Source organism: Sceloporus undulatus, chromosome 5, assembly GCF_019175285.1.
Source record: "Sceloporus undulatus isolate JIND9_A2432 ecotype Alabama chromosome 5, SceUnd_v1.1, whole genome shotgun sequence".
In the NCBI taxonomy this organism is placed as follows: domain Eukaryota; kingdom Metazoa; phylum Chordata; class Lepidosauria; order Squamata; family Phrynosomatidae; genus Sceloporus; species Sceloporus undulatus.
In genome coordinates this window covers 144,239,011-144,259,334 of record NC_056526.1, presented here as the reverse complement: position 1 = coordinate 144,259,334, position 20,324 = coordinate 144,239,011, and the positions used below count along the sequence as shown (strand labels likewise).

At 42.0% G+C, this 20,324-nt stretch overlaps 1 protein-coding gene across 2 annotated transcripts in view; it reads left to right on the top strand.

Annotated features, from left to right (window-relative positions):
- Positions 1 to 3,632: 3,632 nt before the first annotated feature.
- The window catches only part of MND1 (meiotic nuclear divisions 1), a 43,954-nt gene continuing 27,262 nt past the window's right edge, over positions 3,633 to 20,324 (top strand). The window contains exons 1-4 of one of the 2 annotated variants that reach the window (XM_042469961.1): positions 3,633 to 3,856; positions 11,615 to 11,680; positions 14,730 to 14,787; positions 16,407 to 16,555. In XM_042469961.1, the coding sequence (XP_042325895.1) occupies positions 3,671 to 3,856; positions 11,615 to 11,680; positions 14,730 to 14,787; positions 16,407 to 16,555 (459 nt within the window). In that variant the 5' untranslated portion in view covers positions 3,633 to 3,670. Of the gene's footprint in view, positions 3,857 to 11,614; positions 11,681 to 14,729; positions 14,788 to 16,406; positions 16,565 to 20,324 lie in introns of both variants that reach the window. The other variant, XM_042469959.1, reaches the window with a different exon arrangement.

Below are 20,324 nucleotides of genomic sequence, written 5' to 3'. Positions count from 1 at the left end.
TAAAGGATGACAGCACGGAGCAAAAGTATTAATGTCTGCTGAAAATGCTGTTGATGATAAATTGTGAGCAGTGATTTAAAGGGTCTGTGTTTTGGAGAATGTATGGAAGATGTTTGTACTGTAGTGTAAGATGATGCCAGAGTGGTGGTAGTTTCTGATGAATGTACAACACTTTAAATGGATGTTCGTGAGCAACACAGCCTTAACCCTGATGGTTTGCTTCCCTCCCCCTGCTTTATGACATGGGAATGTTCCATAATGTGCATCGTGTATTGTAATATCTCTGTGCTAGAAACCTAATTGTTTCATACGTTGTACTCTTCCAGTCCTTGGATTCTGTTTTGTTTTGTACATTCCAGCTTTATAAGCCAGTTTCATACGTTTTGTGTAAACAATGCTATAAAGTCTTGCACTCTCTGAAAATGATTCTGAAGTATCTTAGTCATTTTTTTTTTCTTTCTCACCACAGCTATACTCTCCTTCTCCCTCCTGTTTAGAAGAAATTGAATTCTGTCTAGTTAAGGCTGAGGATGAAAGCTGTTCAATGAAGAGTGTTTGTGTGTAGGTTTAGCTTCATGTGTGCCATGGTATTTTTATGCTTTGTCCTTGAGAGAAAGTTTTTTTTTAAAAAAACTTATCTTGTATTGGAACAACAGGAAAATCCAGAATCAAATATGTATCTTTTATCATCACAACACCGCAAAATAAAAATAAATAAATGAAAGTTGTTTCCTCTTATTTTTTCCCCTCCAGAATTAAAGACATCTGGATTGCCATATCATCCTGAGATGCATATTTGTTGTTCAACTACTGTGTTAATAGGGAAGAAATTGAAGTATAGATATTAAAGTCATAAATTTGTAATATAATATATAAAGTGAAGATGAGTTTCTGCTCAAAACTCATGTTTCTGAGCTTCCTCTGGCCTCTTTCAGACAGGGCAGATGTGAAGGAAAGCAATTGTATTCCTTGCCTTTGTTAATGCTTCTCAGTCTTTGGTCCTTCTTCTGTTTTGGACTTAGTTTCCCAGTTTCCACTAGCATGGCCAGTGATTAGGAATTCTGGGAGTTTTAGTCCTAAATATAGGTGAACAAAAGTTGAGAACTACTGCCAGTGTTGCCAACTGGCCTTAAAGATATTCCCCGGAATGTTTTACCAAAATACCTGGAATTCCCCAATATTTACTGGAATATTCAGTCAAAATGCCTGGAAAGACTTTAATAAAATTACCTGGATTCCCTTACACACACACGCCTTTCAAAATATTTTTACAATCTTTCCTGTTTCTAGTCTCCCCACGCCGCAGAACTCATCTTGTTAACCCCTATTGTTGCTCTTTTAATTTCTTCTCTAGAAATGAAGCAGTCATTCAAGTGACTCTAAGGCCGAGGGGAGTGCGAGATTTTCTTTGCTCTTTATTGAAGTTCACGATTAACAAGGGCTACTGTCCATTCTGTGATATATGCATTGAAGACTTGGGCATTTTGTACCTTCTCTAAGAGGATGTACTTGAGGGAAGTGTGTGTCGTTTGCACAATCACCTTAGCACCTCCGATTATAGAAGTGCCAGTGGGTGAGACTCCACACTAGGGCCAGACAAACTTTTTCACAAGGGCTAAATTTAAGCTCAGCAGATTTCAGGTCTATTATGGTTGCTGATGCCATTGCCACTGCATTTAATCTCTCTTCCCACAGTTACTGCACAGTGCCTGATTTTCTGTATTCACTGTGCTCCTGTACTACGTGTCAGGGCTGTGGTTACTGTAAATGACTGGCTGAATGGGTTCCCATGGCTTGGAGTCCACATTCTTCCATGGCATTCCGCCTGTATTCTTTAGGGTTCCTGATTCCCTAAGAAGGTCTGACACCTTTGTAAGCCTGTGCGTGTTACATTGGTGAGATGTATGGGGCTAAAGCACCATCTTTGTGAATTCAAACCTCCATAAACAAGCACTTAGGCAGAAAAAATGAAATGCACAGATACTGGATGTGGGACACTTGACTTAACAGCAGTATATGTAAAAGGGATCTTGAGGTCCTAGTAGACCACAAGTTGAACATGAGTCAACAGTGTGATGTGGCAGCTAAGACAAGCCAATGCGATTCCAGGCTGCATGCTTTTCTAGGTTGCATGGAGTGTGATGGGAACTCAATGTGGCCCAGAACACTAGTTTACTGCACACAGGAACACCGCCGTCGCTGCCGAGCGTTCCCATCGCGTTCCCATTGCGATGGGAACTGTTTCAAAGCATCCCCAGAAATGGCGTCCCCTGGAACTCAATGGGAATGTGATGGGAATGCTCGGCAGCGGCGGCATTCCTGTGTGCAGTAAACTAGCTTTCTGGGCCCCATCAGGTTCCCATCACACTCCATGCACGCCCCCACACGTGCATGTTAGAATGCACTGGGGAACGTTTTAACCCCGGTGCGATAATCTTCATAGTGTCTAGACTGAGAGAAGTAACAGTAGCACTCTATGTTGCTTTGGTCAGTATTCCTTCCTCCTACCAACTATCATCTTCTGGCCTGGGAAGGTGTGAAAGGACAGAACCAACGCCATTGGGCCCGTTCTTGAACCTAGCTGGTCTGCAATGGCTTTAGCCTCCATCACAGTCCATGCTATCCTTTCCTCCATATTTTGTCGCCAAGTCTAGCCGTTAGCCATGGTCTGGGCAACAGTCTTACTGTGAAGGGGGCAGAGCAGTGCAGGATCTTCCAAATCAGGATTGTAAAGAATGTGTAGAGGCTCAATTAGAGTATACATGGGCAGCAAGGGAACTACCTCCTGGCAGACAATGGAGATGATGGCCTCCTTCATCTGCAACTTTTGTTCAGTTTCTCCTATTTTTCTACTACACACTTTTTGACGCTGATTTTTCCCTGTGTCTTTTTGGAGAAATCGATTCCGCGCAAGTGTGAACCAGATGTGGATCTGAATTGAATTAAATTTGCCCTTCATCCGGCCCATTTTGAATCAATTCATTAGTCACAATGATTGTTTTATTGTTGTTTTATTTTGCAGGAAGAAAATGCAGTCGGGGGAAATGTAGTGCCAACCACGTTTCACTGCCAAACCAATCCATCAATTTCGATTGCAAAGCGATGGATTTGTAAGTGGGAATGCAGTCCTGGTCTCAAAGGTGCTACAAGACCTCTCTACACTAATTAATTGTTTAATTGATGCTTTAGGGGATGGTGGGACATTGGGACATGGGCTTATATGTAATTTGCAGTGTTGCCAACAAGCCTCAAAGATATTCCCCGGAATGTTTTCCAAAATCCCAAATCCTTGGAATTCCCCAATATTTACCGGAATAGTCAGTCAAAATCCCTGGTAAGAAATTAATTCAATTAATTAATCTATTAATTACCCTGGTTTCTGGGGAATTCTCCAGAAATTGGCAACGCTGGTAATTTTTAACTCTTAAGCCGCCTCTATTGTCATTGACAGAGAGGCAGGATATAAATAAGAGTATTATTATTATTTTTATTATTACTATTTTTATTACATGCTTGTAGTTCATTGTGGCACCAGAGCTCTCTCTGACAGAGAAGGCTTTAAATGTCTCACAAAACTACAGTTCCCAGAACTCCCTAGCACTGAGCCAGGGCAGTCAAAGTGGGTTGTTTGAGCAGTGTTTTGGACTATTATGTAAATTAAAAGAGAAGGATGCAGGCAAAGGGAGCCATTTTGTCAGGTTGCAGTTTGGCCGGAAGGCAGCAGGTGGCGCTGGTCAGCCAGAGGGCGGAGCGGCTGAGTAGCTTCCCGCCGCTTTTGCCTCTAAGAGGATTCCCGCCATTCTGGGAAAGAAGGAAGGCAGGAAGGAAGGAAGGCGGGCGGGCGGCAGCAGAGATGGTAAGCAGCCTTTGGGTCCTGCTTCGGAGGCGGGGGAGCGTCCCTGAGCGAGGAACGGAGAAGGAACGCTCTGTAACTATGCGTTCCTCGTTACTCGCGGGGGTTAATGGAGCAACTTTGGGACCTGAAGGTTGCAACTTAATTTTACACACACCTGGGAGCAAGTTACTTTATACATGAGTGGATTAGAGGTGTGCCACTCCAGAGGGTGATGACTGTAGCTCCCATCATCCCCAGCCACCATAGCCAAGCTGCACCCTAATTTTACACACACCTGGGAGCAAATTCCTTTACACTGAGCAGGACTTGAGTGGATTAGGGGCGTGCCACTCCAGAGGCCAGTGGACTGTAACTCCCATCATCCCCAACCACCATAGCCAGGCTGCACCCTAATTTTACACACTCCGTGAATGGGACATGAGTGCATCAGAGGCAGGTGGACTGTAACATCAGCCACAGCCAGCATGGCCCGTGGTGGGGGATGATGGGAACTGCAGCCTCACTGCATCTGGCTATTATCCACTCCTGGAGTAGTAAAACGTTTTTGACAGGTTCCTTTAAACTGACAGGGACTTGAGTGGATTAGGGATGTGCCACTCCAGAGGTTGTTGGGCTGTAACTCCCATCATCACCAGCCACCATAACCAGGCTGCAACCTAATTTTACACACACAATTCCTTTACACTGAGCAGGACTTGAGTGGATTTGGGATGTGCCACTCCAGAGAGTGATGGACTGTAACTCCCATCGCCCCCAGCCACCATAGCCAGGCTGCACCCTTATTTTACACACACTTGGGAGCAGGTTCCTTTAAATAGAGTAGGACTTGAGTGTGTCACTCCAGAGGCTGGTGGACTGTAACTCCCATCAGCCCCAGCCAGCATGGCCAGATGGACACCAAAATCTGTGGATGCTCAAGTCCCACTAAGTAGAATGGCATAGTGAAATGGTGTCTCTTATGTAAACTAGCAAGTTTTGCTTTTTGGAATTGGCATTGAATCTGTGGATAAATAATTCATGGATATGGAGGGCCAACTGTAGTGTGTCATTTGTCCAGGAATCAGATCATCGTTGAGACACTCCCTTTGCCTTGGCTCATATCTGTAACAATATAATAATAATAATAATAATTTTATGTATATTCCCCTGCCTCTCCCTGCGGATCGGAAGACCTGTCCTCTGTGAAAAATGTCTTCATCCCCCGCTCCAACAAAACTGTGTCCAAGTCGCATAATGGTTCCTATGCTTTGACCGTGGTTACATGCTTTCTGTGGTCCCTTGGTTGCCACTTTTGCTTTTTCGTACAACACAGTTCTAACCTAGCTAGGAGACAGAGGCACAGAGGAAATTTTGGCTGAATGTGTCCAGTCAGAAGAAGTATGAGCGCTCATCACTATCCCACAGACCTTCATGGAGATTATTATAGCCTTTACTGGATACCAGTCATAGATTCATAGAGTTGGAAGAGACCACAAGGGCCATACAGTCTAACCCCTGCCATGCAGGAACTCTCAATCAAAGCATCCCTGATAGATGGCCATCCAGCCTCTGTTTAAAGACCTCCAAGGAAGGAGACTGCACTAGACTCCAAGGGAGTTTGTTCCACTGTCAAATGGTTCTTACTGTCAGGAGGTTCCTCCTAATGTTGAGGTGGAATCTCTTTACCCGGAGCTTCCATCCATTGTTCCGTGTTCTAGTCTCTGGAGCAGCAGAAAACAAGCTTGCTCCCTCCTCAGTGTGACGCCCCTTGAAATACTTAAACAGGGCTATCATATCACCTATTAACTGTCTCTTTTCCAGGCTAAACATACCCAGCTCCATAAGTCTTGAAGCTGGAATGTGTCCAGAGGAGAGCAACCAAAATGGCGAAGGGTCTGGAAACATGCCTTATGAGGAGAGACTATGATTCTACTCTATTCTATTCTATTTCTATTCTGTTTTCAATATCCTTTTTGAATTGTGATGCCCAGAACTGGACACAATATTCCAGGTGGGTCCTGACCAAAGCAGAATAGAACAACACTATTACTTTCCTTGATCTAGATACTATACTTCTATTGGTGCAGCCTAGAATCACATTGGTCTTTTTAGTTGCCGCATCACATTGTTGACTCATGTTCAACTTGTGTTCAGCATGGCTACAGATTATTTCCAGTGACAAAAATTGTGCATGTCTGTATATCACAGTGGTGGGAATTGTGTGATCCTCCAGATGTTGGACTGCAACTCCTAGTACTTCACATTAATGGCTATTATGGCTCAGGACTGCAAATGCTGGACACTACAATCCAGCAACATCCAGAAGTTGCATAGTTCCCATTGTTGGTATTTCCGTTATTGGGATACATGAGATGCTGGACGTGTTTGCATTCCTGTTCTGCTTCTGGGCCTCCCATGGGCAGCAGAATGCTGGACCAGATAGGCTTTGATGTAATCCAGTGACTCCCAAAATGGGCAGAACACCCCTTTGGAAGCATGGAACGATCCAGCAGGATGGTGAGGGAAAAGAAGGCAGCAAGGGAGTAGTGAGGAAAAAGGGAGCTGCAGAAGGGCTTTCAGTCAAAGTATTGGTGTACAAGAAAGATATGGGGAGCCATTGCACCATGGTGGGGATGAGGAGTTAGAGCAATGGTCCCCAAACTGCTCTTTAATGGTGTATTCACACATGAGATAGAGGAGAAGGAGATGGTGGCAAGCTGAGTGGATCTGCTGGCCAGCTGGCTGCTGCACAAACATTAAACCTAATACCAGGAAATAGGCCTTGGGATGTGCTAGGATTATCACCCACGATCAAAGGGGGTGCTAGCTCACAATTTTGGGGGGGCCACTGATCTAATCCAACACAATTCTTATGCTGGAAGTGTCCTGCAAATTCACACAGCTACATAAATGAGTGGCTGAAAAGCCACTATGAGTAGTTCAGTCAGAACTCTCTTTAGCCCTGTTGTCAGCAGCTCAGTTAAAATAGTTGTTATGCTCTGATGTTTTTGAGACTTAACACCTGTTGCTTCCCACACATTTTCATAACCGCAAACAAAACCATGGTAGAGTAAAAGATATATAAATGTCAGCTTCACCGGCATCTATGAGAGGTAGGTACAAATATATTGCATCCTGTCATGACTTTCTGTTGAAAACGCACATTTTGGCGTGCTTGTGTAACTTGCTTTCCCAAGAGGTTGATGTGAAGGAAAATATGCTTTGCCATCTCTGGACTTGTTCTCATGGGTTATTTACTCCAAACCTCTCCCCAGGCTCACTGTGTCCTGTTCACATGACACAGGGCCAAAACCCTGAATTGGGTGCAAACTGTCTTCATGACATCCACACCTGATTTGGCCTTTCCACTCCTTAATCCAAATTTTAAAACCTTACCTTTTGCTCCCGGTGTTTGGCTCTTCCTACGTGGTCCCTGTAAGCTGCCCAGAAAGTTGCTGTGGGTGCGAGTTACTCTGAGATCAGAATGAAGTGCTCAGCATTGATAACATGGCTATGTGCCTTGTTCTGACTTCAATGGCAGCACCAGGCAGCAAATGCAGAGAGAGCACAAGTAACAAGGAATTTGGAGCAGAATAGTCCAGGAGCAGCCCAAGTTTTCTGGCCAGTAAAGACAAACCCTCACCCCCTCATCAATATCTGATCATGACTCCTCTGCTAAATAAGGTTTTCATTCATTCCCCACAGTGTGCATGCAGGGGGATTCTGGGGCCTGTAGTAACTCTGAACATAATTACCCAAACTGTGTTTTTTTCTGCATCCACATTGCAGAAATAAATCAGTTTGACAATGGTTTAGCTGCCATGGCTCCTTTATGTAGAATCCTTGAATTTATAGTTTGTTGTGGCACCAGAGCTCTCTGACAGAGAAGGCTAAATATCTCACAAAACTACGAACACCAGAATTCCATAGCATTGAGCCGTGTCAGTTAATGTGTGATTAAACTGTGTTATTTCTGTAGTGCAAGTGCATCCTTAGGTCCAAAACACACTGCAGAAATAATCTAGTTTGTAGTTTTGTGAGACATTTAGCCGCCTCTGTCAGAGAGCTCTGGTGCCATAATAAACAATTCCCAGGATTCTCTAGTCCTGAGCCAGGACCATTAAAGTGGTCTCAAACTGGATTATTATTGCAGTGTGTTTTGGACCTCAGTCATTTTATATCTCCTCAAATTTTTCAGAGCACTGTGCCTATTCTCTTTATATAATATAAGAAGGTTTTCCTGTTGTAAAGCTAGCTTTCCTGCTGTTTGTCAGCTTTTTAAATGTTTTGAGAAATTAGGATATTTTGTGTGTACAGTACTTGTTTGTGTGGGGTAACCTGTTTTTTTTAAAAGGAGTTCCTTTCCTAATCTAATTGTAACATAAGTTACAGGAAGCTGACCAGAAGATCTATCTTGTACAGAAGCCCAGAATAATTACCTATAATTTCAAAATAAGAAATTTCTTTTGCTTACTAAGCATTACAGTTGCCCTCCATACCCACTGATTCTTTATCCACAGATTCAACCATTCATGGCTTGCAAATGTTCAAAAAGAAAATATAAATTCCAAAAAACAAATCTTGATTTTGCCATTTTATATGTGGACTGTATTTACTGGGACTTGAGCATCCACAGATTTTGGTATCCATGGGGGACCCTGGAACCAAACCCCAATGGATACAAAGGACCTATTGTATTGTCTTTTCTAGGGAGTCTTGTCTTCTCATAATAGAGCCAAAATACAACAATCTCAGTTTAGTTATCTTAGATTCTGGGGAAAGTTCAAGCTTGATTTACTTTAGCACCCATTTTTAGATGTCAATGGTATCTGTAGAACTCTTCTCCAGCACCACATTTCAAATGAGTTGACTTTTTTCCTATTATCTTTCTTCACTGTCCATCTTTCACAACCATACAAAGAAATTGGAAATATGATGGCATGGACCATCCTGGATTATTTTGCTTTCTTAATGTTCAACTGTAAACCTGCCTTTGCACTTTCCCCCCTGACTTTCTTCAGTACATATATACTCATATATGTTGATCTCATATATAAGTTGAGGGGAAATTTGGGGGGCAAAATGATGGATTTTGATATGACCCATCATTAAGTCGAGGGTAAAACTTTGCACAGGACTCCTCGGATCCATTCTGCAGAGAGGCAAAAGCACCAGTGCCTCTGAGGGCCAGCTGGCACTGCCACCATTTTCCTTCCCAGGATTCAAAAAGTCTTCACTGACAAGTACCTTAACTTTTATCAAAAAATGAACCATCCATTTCTCTAAGTAGATTGGCAAAAAGTTCCCCCCCTTCCTCCGCTGTGTTCCTAGGAGGCTCTCTGGGGACAAAAGGCTTGGGAGACAGAGCCTAGCAGCAGGAAAAGGTCTGATAGAGCCCAATATGCACCAGAACACTCACTGGTGTTTTATGCATCTTCACAGTTCACTAACAGGGCTTCTTAGTGTCTTTGCTATGTAGCTAATTACAGTGGGACCTAGCCATCTGTGGATTTGAGCATCTGTGCATGGCAAGCCCCATTGCCCCAAATCACAGTGCGTGCATGTGACCATGCTAGTGGCTGCACGCATGTCACACCGCCATAGGGAACAATAGGACTTGAGGCCCAGTGTTTTTTCGTATTCGTGAGGAGTCCAGAATGCATCCCCTCCCCAGATACAAAAGTTTGACTGTATGCTTAAAGTGTAGCTAATTATACTTAAAGCTACAGTGATGGAGGATTCTGGCCAATATATGTTGAAGTCACATTGATAAGATGTAGGCAGATATGCTCATCATTTTGAGAATGCACAAGAAATTCACATACTGACTTAGAACATTACCCCCTTAGTTTGCCTTGTAAAAACCTTTGGCGTTCATTTGCCAAGCTCCTTTTAAAGTGCCAGCAGTTGCTGCAAAGTAACCCAGGAGGTAGCTTACTGAATATATGTATCCGCTTGTCTACTCTGGATTGTATCCAGTTTGCATTAAAAATAATTGGCTCAACATGCATTTCCTTTGAAGAGTTGAGCACGGAAAGCAATAACAGAGACATAAATCTGGTGTGCATATTATAGTGGTTGGATCTCAATAGTCTGTGCATGGATAGGAATCATATGACCCTCTATGATGTTGAACTGCAGCTTCCAGCATTCCTCACCATTAGCTACATTAGCTGTGGTAGTCCCAACAGCAAGGGGCTTCAAAAACAAGAGACTGCTTTCTTGTGAAATCTACCAGTCTATCAGCTGAACGTCAATAGAAGTCATCAGGTAGTGACCACATGTCATTTTATCCTCCTTTCCTGTCTTTCATGTAAAACCTTTTCTTGTGAATCCTGTGGATTTAAGCCAATTCATGTATCTTCTAGCTCCAACTAGGGAGATAAGGTTTTTGAGCACATGCTTAGTGGGCTAATAATCCACCACAACTGAAAGGAGGATACCAGGTGAAAGGAGTGTATACATTATGTGCATTGGGGCAAGTCACATGCTCTCAGCCTCTGTGCAAGGGAGTGGCAAACCTCCTCTGAACAAATCAAGAAAATCCCATGATAGGCTCTCCATAAATTGGAAATGACTCAAAGGCCACAACAACAACAAACAGTACTCCTTTCAAAAAGATAGTGGGCTGTAGTGCCAGCGTGGTGTAGTAGTGTGAACTCTGGAGACCAGGGTTCGATTCCCCACTCAGCCATAGAAACCTAGTGGTTGACTTTGGGCAAGTTACACACTATCATGCCCACAAAATCCTGTAATAGGTCCCTTACAGTCTCCTTAAGTCAAAAACAACTTGAAGGCACACAACAACAACATGTGTCCAACTTGTGTTGCAGACAGGAAGTATCTGTCAGTGCAGGGATGGCCAACAGATGTTTCTGACTTGGGCATATCAGTAGATGGGCACACAAACTTGCAACCACACTGCATAGTGCAAGAATCACACAAGTTATTGGAGCACACACGAGGCAGAAAAATCTCACAAAATACTTCTTCCCAACCCTGAAAGTAAAAATACAACAACAAAAAAAGTAAATGACACTAGCAATTTGCTGCTGTTTCATGAAGCCTTACGTCTGCTGCCTGAGATAGCTGCCTTGCTCTACAAGGAAAAACAGCCCTATTTTAGTAGAACCAAGGAAATGATTTCTGGCATTCCCTCTTGTAGCTTCAATGCTTCTTCTAATTCTGGGGAATGCTCAGAACAGTGTGGGAAATGGAATGAAGGTTGTAGAGCTGCTAATGAGTGCTGTCCATCAGCAATGGGATACCAATTGGATTGGAGGGGGCAAGAAAGCTTTTAAACATAATCTTAGGAAAAAACGAATAGGAACTGGGAACCAGGTGGTTCAAGCAGAACTATCCCTAAGGGATGATGAAAATGTTTCTATTTTCAGCAGCCTTTGTCAGCATAGCCAATGGGAAGACATGCTAGGAACTGCAGTTTAGTAATAACTGGAGGGCCACACAGTTCCCACTCCAGCATAGGTGATACAGAGGATGCAGATGAACTTATGTAAAACTTTGCAGTTATGTTAGTGTTTCTGTATTTTATTTTTGATGGATAAAATACTAAAAATTGATTGTGTCAGAAGTTTCCAGAGAGACAGAATTCTTGTTCTCTAGAGCAGAGCTTGGAGCCAATATATTTGGGGACAGTATGCAGACAAAATAACTGTTAGAGGTGTAATAAAAAAATAATTTTCCCAAACTCTAGTCAAGATGTTCTTCTGATGTTTTAAAAGTAGTATTTAGTTTTGTTTCATGTTTTCTTCTGTTTAGTCGAAGAAAAGGGGTTTGAGTGCTGAAGAGAAGAGAACTCGAATGATGGAAATCTTCTTTGAAACAGTAAGTCATACTTGTTTATTTCAGACTATATTGTGAATACTTTCATTGTGCACATACAGAGTCTGAACTGAAAACATGCATATATGGGTGGGGTTCGGAGAAAACAAAATAAAATCCACCTATCCCTTTCATGGAGTTTTCTATGGAAGTCTGGTTTCAAATAGTTGCTTATCATGTAGTCCTGCAGTAATACTGCTCACAATACACGTAATGCTGGCAGTGGTGAGAAGAGGCATGTACTGTGGAATGTCTACAGTTTGAGTCAACACTATAGACAAACTCCAAATCTTCTTTGTTTTACTCTTTTTGTGTTTTCTCCCTCAACCCACTTATTTAGCAGCAGAAGGCAAACAGAACTAGCAAAACCTATGGTAAGCTACAGTGATAAAGTTGGTGATGTGGTGGTTTCAATGTTGGAAGACAACTCTGGAGACCAGGGTTCAATTCCCAGCTTGGCCAGAAATGCACTGGATGTCCTTCGTCAAGTCGCATGCTCTCAGCTTCAGGGAAAGCAATGCCAAACCTCCTCTGAACAATTTTTGCCAAGAAAACCCCATGATAGGTTCATCTTAGGATCACCATAAACTAGAAACAATTTGAAAATCACACAACAGCAAGGAAAAAAACATGTCAAAATCTTATAGAAAAGTGGTTTAATTAATGCACTACTAATGAAAAAGCTTTACCCTACACTTGTTCAGATGTTACCAGTTTTGCCTGGATTAGAAATTCCTTAGTGTCCCCCATGCCTTTTCCTTTTCCTTTCTCTCACTTCCTCATCCAGACTTCTTCCTCCTTGCTAGTTTCTTGTCCACTGGTGCTCATTCATTCTTCTCTTCTAACTTCTCTCCCTACCCTCAGCAGACTCCTAGAGTTTCTTTCTTACTGTTGGGTGCTATATTCTGGTTTCCCATATGCAGGCAGCTGCATTTGTTATGTAAATCACAATGTTGATTATGAAAAGTTGACTAGCAAGCACACATTTCACTAATTTTTCACTTTATGGATATAGGTTATAGAAGGTTGGGTTTTACCAACTTCTTTGCTTGTAGAGATGCACAGCCTGCAGTGTTTTCTGCATCTCCAGGACTCATTTTCTTTACTAGCTTTTCTCTTAGTTGCAGCTATTCAGCAGGTATAGCTCTCCCAGCAATAGGGATTCCACAGGATTAGGAATCCTTCATGAGGTATTTGAAATTACCAGTCACCAGTCTGTACCTATGGTAGGACTGCTGTTCCCGGTCTTTCTGCAAAATGGCAATAGTCATAATGATGTCCCCTGAATTTCTATAAGCATTGCTACACTAATGAGGGAATGGGGCTTTTATGCTCAAAAAGGCAGAAAATGGAGATCTTACTCTTTGGACTGTAGATCTCACATTCTCTCAACCAGTATGGCCATTAGTACAAGTTTGAATATTTAAGGCCCAGAAGTGTGATGGGAGTCATAATCTGGTTTCACTCACTGGCTTCACACTGATAAGGAGTAACATGTTCATTCTTGCACAGCAGTTGGATACAGTAGTGACTGTGCTCTACCTCATCTTCCCATTTACATTGGCTAGAGGCATAAGGTTTATCTGCACTGCACAGTTATCACTTTTATGCCACCTAAATTGTCATGGCTCCATTCTAAGGAATCCTGGAATTTGTAGCTCAGTGAGGTATTTTAAATTCTCTGCAAAAAAAAGCACTAGTGCATGCCTTTCACAAAATATACTAGAAGCATTCTTCATTACAAAATTAAACTGATTTAAGCCTCAGTCATTTTCTTCCAGAGTACTTTGCTGCCTTCTGTACACTGGAACAAACTAAAGGTCCAAGGATTCTTTAAGACAGATATGCTTTCCAGGACTAATTTGTGATTCCATGGTAAAATCACAAACTGTGTTATACTCAAATATGCTGGTTAACATTTGTTTTTGTCTGTCTGCTTGTATATCAATAGCAGTCGTCTTTTGTTTTAAAAAGCAGAACAAAAGCTATATTTTGGGTCAATTTGTACAGAACCTTGACTTCAGCCAGTGATGAGTAAATTGCACCCCCCTTGTTAGACTGCATGTATAACAGGGGTGGGCAAAGTGCAGCCTGTGCACAGCATGAAACCCCTGGGAGCCCGATTTTTTTATCATTTCCTTTTGCAAAAATTTCTTTTGCCTCAGTGCCTTCTGACATGGGCGGAGGGCATTTCCACAATGTTTGGAGGGATGTCAAAAAGCTTTTTGCTAAATATTTAAATTGTTTGCTTGAATATGCCCTCTGTGAAGCATGGGAGAATTTCCTCCATGTGGTAGGCTCACCTGAAACAATTTAGGCCCAGGAGAAGCCTTTTTTGAAACAGGAAGTGATTTCTTTTCACTTGCTGTTGTTGAAAAGGGCCCAGGAAGACCAAAAGTAAAAAAAAAAAAAAAGTGATGAAAATGGTCATCATATGGTATTTGGAGACAAAAATCTTTTAGGAGGTGCAGAGTCCCCTAGCCTTCCACAGTTGCCCATTGTTGATCTACATCATGCCTCACCATCAGTATGCTTTCTAGAACTGATGAGAGTTGTAGTACAATAGTAGAAGGCTTACCCATAGCTTAAGCAATAGAATGATGGAGCAGTTCACAAACTTCAGACAAAATCCAACTGCAGGGATTGTTTTTCTGCTTTTAAGTATTATTAAAAGGTTGGGATAGTTCACTGTTTCCCATTTCTGCAGTACTTCACATTTATTTGCAAGGTGTCACAAGAAGAATCAACAACTCTCCTGTATGTGTAGTTTCAGAGGATTCTTGAGAAATTATACCTGCTGTTAGAAAAGAGAAGATGGAAAATTAGTAAAAGCGTCAACCAGTTCCTCCCACTTCTTTCAGTAAGCTGTAGTTCAGTGGTCTTAGATATACAGTACTGTATTTCAAAAGTTATTGGGTCATAACTATTAAGCCTAAACCACAGATCTTCTTCAAAGAAGAAGGAATTCCAGAGTGTGTTAAATGCCCTGAGTTTTATGTTTTAAATGATTATAGTAATAATGTGCATATTTCTCTCTGTCCCCCATCAACAGAAAGATGTATTCCAGTTAAAAGACATTGAAAAAATTGCTCCCAAAGAGAAAGGAATCAGTGAGTATACAGAGTTCTTTTCCACCATACTTACTCTTGACAACAACATACAGCGCGCTGCGCCATATGCGGGTTTAACCTTAACCAATGAATGGTACGTGCCAAACACAGAAGCGCTCCCCCATTGCAGTCAATGGGGTTTGAGCTTACACGTTTTTTCCCCATACGCAGAGGGATCCGGAACAGATTTCCACGTATGGAGAGGGCAAACTGTATTTTATCAGGTGATCAAATTTTCCCTAAGTTACTGTTCACATAGGGGCATTGAAAGTATGGTCCTCTGTAAGGAGCTATATGAGTGCTATGATCCATTCTAATTTCAGGGCTTGGGAGCTATAGTCTTCCAGATATTTTTAGCCTACAACAGACATCAGCCCTAGTCAGCTCAGCTAGTGGTAAGAAATTTATTCTTAATGGAGCGCAAGGCTGCTTGCGCCTGGCGGGCTCCCGCGGGTTCCCTAGCAGCTTTCAACGTGTGCTGAAAGCTGCATATGGTGTGTCCACATATGACGCAGGCACACTCACTGTCTATTGATATTTTTGCCACTGCAGAATATATAAAGCAGTGGTGGGCAACTGTGCAAGATTAGAGGGGCTCCATTAGCAATCCAGGACACCTTGGAGGACCACATCCCCACTGCATCTCCTCCCCTCCAACCCCCAATTATTTAGCCCTCAGAAGCCCTCTAGGGGACATAGGGGTATATTTTGGAGCCTTCCTGGGCCTCTAGAGGGCATTTTTAGGCAAAAACATTTAAAAGTTTGGTGTTTGTTTGTTTGTTTGTTTGCAAAAAATTCATTTTGACCCCTGGAGAATCCAAGTGTGGTGGAACTGCCTTCCACATCTCTTATAGATCATTTTTGGGCAATCTGGAGCTTTCTTTTCTTTTCTTTTCTTTTCAAAAATACTTCAAAAAATAAAATTGATCCCTGAAGGCCATAAAAACAGGCCTCTTGCCTGTTAGTTGACTGCAAGGGCCATCCAGTCCAACCCCCTGCCATGCAGGAAATCTCAATCAAAGCATCCCTGACAGATGGCCTTCCAGCCTCTGCTTAAAGATCTCCAAAGAAGGGGACTCCACCACACTCCGAGGGAGTGTGTTCCACTGTCGAATAGTGCTTACTGTCAGGAAGTTCTTTCTAATGTTGAGGTGGAATCTCTTTTCCTGTAGCTTGCATCCATTGCTCCAGGTCCTAATCTGTGGAGCAGCAGAAAACAAGCTCCCTCCTCAATATGACATCCCTTCAATTATTTAAATAGGGCTTTATCACCTCTTAACCTTCTCTTCTCCAGGCTAAACATCCCCAGCTCCCTAAGTCTTTCCTCATAGGACATGGTTTCCAGACCTTTCACTATTTTAGTCGCCCTCCTTTGGACACACTCCAGTTTTTCAACATCCTTTTTAAATTGTGGTGCCCAGAACTGGACACAATATTCCAGGTGGCGCCTATCGAGAGCAGAATAGAGTGGCACTATTACTTCCCTTGATCTAGATATTATACTTCTATTGATGCAGCCTTACAGGTATTTTTATAATATTATCATATGTTTTAAACAATAGTAAACTCTTTTGATCTTCCAGTGACTATAAGTAATACAGTGTTTGTTTCTTTGACAGCTTCTATGTCAGTGAAGGAGGTCTTACAGAGCTTAGTTGATGATGGGATGGTGGACAGTGATAGGATTGGGACTTCCAATTATTTTTGGGCTTTTCCAAGTAAAGCTCTTCATGCAAGAAGACGTAAACTGGAGGAACTACAGACTCAGGTAATTCAGGTGTGGCATTCTACCTAACACATATTTCAGATGGACATAGGGATTGCTGTAGACCACCCCACTCCCAGATAACAGTTTCCCCCTCTTCTGTTTGTGCATCAGTAAAGCATATGTACTTATTAATTGTACTTCTGTTCAACTGTGGTCTTTCCCTTAATTTGAGTCTGCTGGCTTTTTTTCTCAATTTCTGTTTTATTTATTTCAAACTTTTCTCTTGTGTAAAGATTTTAGAATGCTCAGAATTGGGTGTATACTTTATTTACCAATGTGCACTTAAATCCTTGATTTTTGTTTTGAACTTTTTGTTTTATAGTTCTTCAAATATTTACTAGGCAGAGTAATCAGTTTACAGCTACTATATTTTGAAGAATGTACAGCGAACCCTCCTTAGCCACAGATTTTTTATCCATGGATTCAAGTATCCACAACTTGAAAATATTTTTTATAAAAGTATAAATCCAAAATCGCAATTTTGATTTTCCATTTTATATAAGGGACATCATTTTGCTGTGCCACAGGATTTGAGCATACATGGATTTTATTATCCATAGGGGATCCTGGAACCAAATCCTAGTGGATAACAAGGACCCAATGTATATTTCATCATAGATTCTAGATCACAGGGCCACATAATCATGGTTATTATATATATTCTCGGTTATATGTTTACCCTTTGTTGCATTCACCACATTAAATCAGCTGCATACATGAACTACATGTAAAAGTAGTGGAGGCAGTGGAAAAATAAAACAGAGGCTGCTCCCTTTTCAATCAACGGAGAAATTGAGCGGGGAGAGCAGGACTGCACAACCCTGCAAACTATTCTTAATCTTGTAATTATCAGAAAGAAACAAAAATCATTGCATCGATAACAACACAGTTTGATTAGTCTTCATTAAAAGAATTAAGGCAAAATATTCAACTCTGTGGGAAAAGATCTCAAACTTAGAATTTACACAGTCTTGGCTGTTGTTAAACTGAAAGACAACACTGCTAGATTAATCCAAATTGTTTTGGGAAGTATATATGTATATTAATAGAGACCATATATATTAACAGATTAGCAGAGAGACATCATGGCATAGTGGTTTCAGTGTTAGACCTTGGGAGTTTATCAGACAAGGGAAAGTGGAAGTATAATCCAATGGCAATCTGAACGCAATCATGGGGTTTAACATTATTGCGTGATAACCCACTACACACAAATTCGGGCAATGGGAAGTCAGTACGAGTGCAATCATGGGGTTTCACGTTATTGCGTGATAGATTGCCACACGCAAATTTGGGCAATGGTATGCTATTTTGGGGCAATGGAGAGCCAGTTTGAATGCAATGAGCATTCACATAATTTCGCTAAACTAGCGACTTTACGTGAATGCGTTCTGGCCCCACTTTCTTTTCATTTGAAATTAAGAGAAATTCCTCACGCGTGATAAACTCCTATGACTCTGGAGACCAGGAAACCCACTGGGCAAGTCACACACACTCTCAGCCTCAGGGAATGTCAATGGCAACCTCCTCTTAACAAATCCTGCTAAGAAAACCCCCTAATAAGTTCACTTTAGGGTCATCAGAAGTTGGAAACAACTTGAAAGCACACAGCAACAACATTAACATTAGTGTCCCTGTTAAGTGAAAAATAAGCAAGGGTTCATATTACAGTAATATACAGTAAACAGAATCTGTTTACTGTCAGATGGAGAGTGTTAGCATAAAAGCTCAGAGACTGGTGCTGATGGAGAGCTGTTAAGCTGAATTTTAATATGCTTGAAATATTGATAATGAGATGTGAAGTTACAGGGGAAAAAACTGGGGGTTGGAAATAAGATGGCGTCTGGAAGGCTTTTTCTGGAAAAAAGTAAAAACTAATTAATTGTGGAATATTGTCTTTTAAAATGATGAATAAAATATTTAAGACAAAGTGTTCATATTCCACCCAAATTATTCATAAAAACCATATAACAGGAAGACTTTCATGTAAGACTGTGTACAGTATCAGCACATTAAATGTCCAGGCACAGTTTTCTTTTCCTAAGTCCACTGTATGTGAATGAGGACTAGAGGACACTAAGGCCCGTTCCGGATGGGCGTATAGTACGTCACCAGGACGTACTAGGGTTATGTAGGGGCGTCACTTCCTGACGCCCCTAACCCTAGTACGGACTAGGTCCATACAAAATGGTGGTGCCCGTTCCACACGAGGGCCACCATTGCTACGTCATGACCGTGCCGCCTCCAAACGGGGCGGCGCAGAAGTGACGTACTGGGACCATACGAGGGCGCCTGGGACACCCTTTCCGCAGCCCTGGAAGGAGCTCTGTTTCGGAGCTCCTTCCACCTTTGCGTCACTGGGTGTCCTTGGGGCTTGAAGCTTGAAAGCCCCAAGGACACCCCTTTCCAGGCTGCGGGGAAGCGGCCTTTTGCCACTTTCCCGCAGCCTGGAAAGTGGCGGATTGGGGCCTCAGAGGCTGCTGTTGTGGCAGCTGAGGCCCCGATCCGGCAGGGAAAGGGCTGGATACAGGCCGCCCCAAACGGGCGGTCTGTAACGTGCCTATGTCATTTTCTTTGATTTACTAATGATGATTTCCCCCCTGTTTTTTTTTTTTACTCTCTCTGCGCCTAGTAAACTAGCAAAATCAAAGGTTCCTTACAGTTCCAGATCATGTAAACAAAATAAAAAATAACAACAAATTTAAAACTACTTTTAATGATATTTTATGCCAAATCAAATTATACAGAATGCATTTCAGTTTTCAAAGGTGAAAAAATGACTTTCAGTCTGGAAAGAATATTTCTATCTCTTGTTTATTTATTTATTTAGGAAAATTTGCTGCAAAAATGATTCCCTTCCCCATGATTCCAACATTTCTGGAAATTCTACATTTTTAATTCCATCGTATCAGATTTGTTATATATAGGTCATACTAGATAGTAAAACACATTTAAACAATAGCAGAGAAGTTGGGATATTTATTGTCAGGGGGCATTATTTGTTGATGCTCAGTTGTGTCTCTCTCTCTCACACACACAACCAAGTGGTGATTTTGCAAATGGGACAACATATCTTAAGTCATTCAAGCAGGGCAAAGCATTTAAGAGTTGGAATATTGAAGTAATCAACAATTCATTATGTTGGCTGGATACTTAAATTCTGCTGGAAGTGCTTAGTCATAGGGCTTTATCACATGGGTTTTTTTGCGGTTCTGGTCCGACATGACCGCAGGTCCAACAATGCGAATTCAGGTGATAACGTGATGTATTATCACACGTGATTGCTTTCTATGGAGAGTTGTTCCATGGCAACTCCGCAGTGAATCCAAAGTGACTCCTCATTTTGGTGAATTCGGTAACAAGCGAATTCACAGAAGTTGCTTCCAAGCTCTCTTCAGTTTCACTCCGAATTGGTCTGATGTGGAATACAACTTTGCTTCTGTCTTGGTACACCCCCCCCCCCAAACCTCCAAGGTCCCACATTTCCCATGATGTTGTGCTGCAGTTTTGCCCCATTTGCTTCCGGTGCTCAGAAGGGTACATTTAGATGTAGATGACAGGGATGAAGGAAATGAAACAGGAGGCTGAGGGAGAGATGGGAGCAAAGGAGGGGGCCATCGGAGGCTGAGGTGGAGGCTCCAACTCCCAGAATTCCATAGCCTCAAGCCAAAGACACAACAACAAATCCAACTTCCAGAATTCCATTGCTTTGAGCCAAGGACCCCACAACAAACTCCAACTCTCAAAATAATAATAATAATAATTTGTT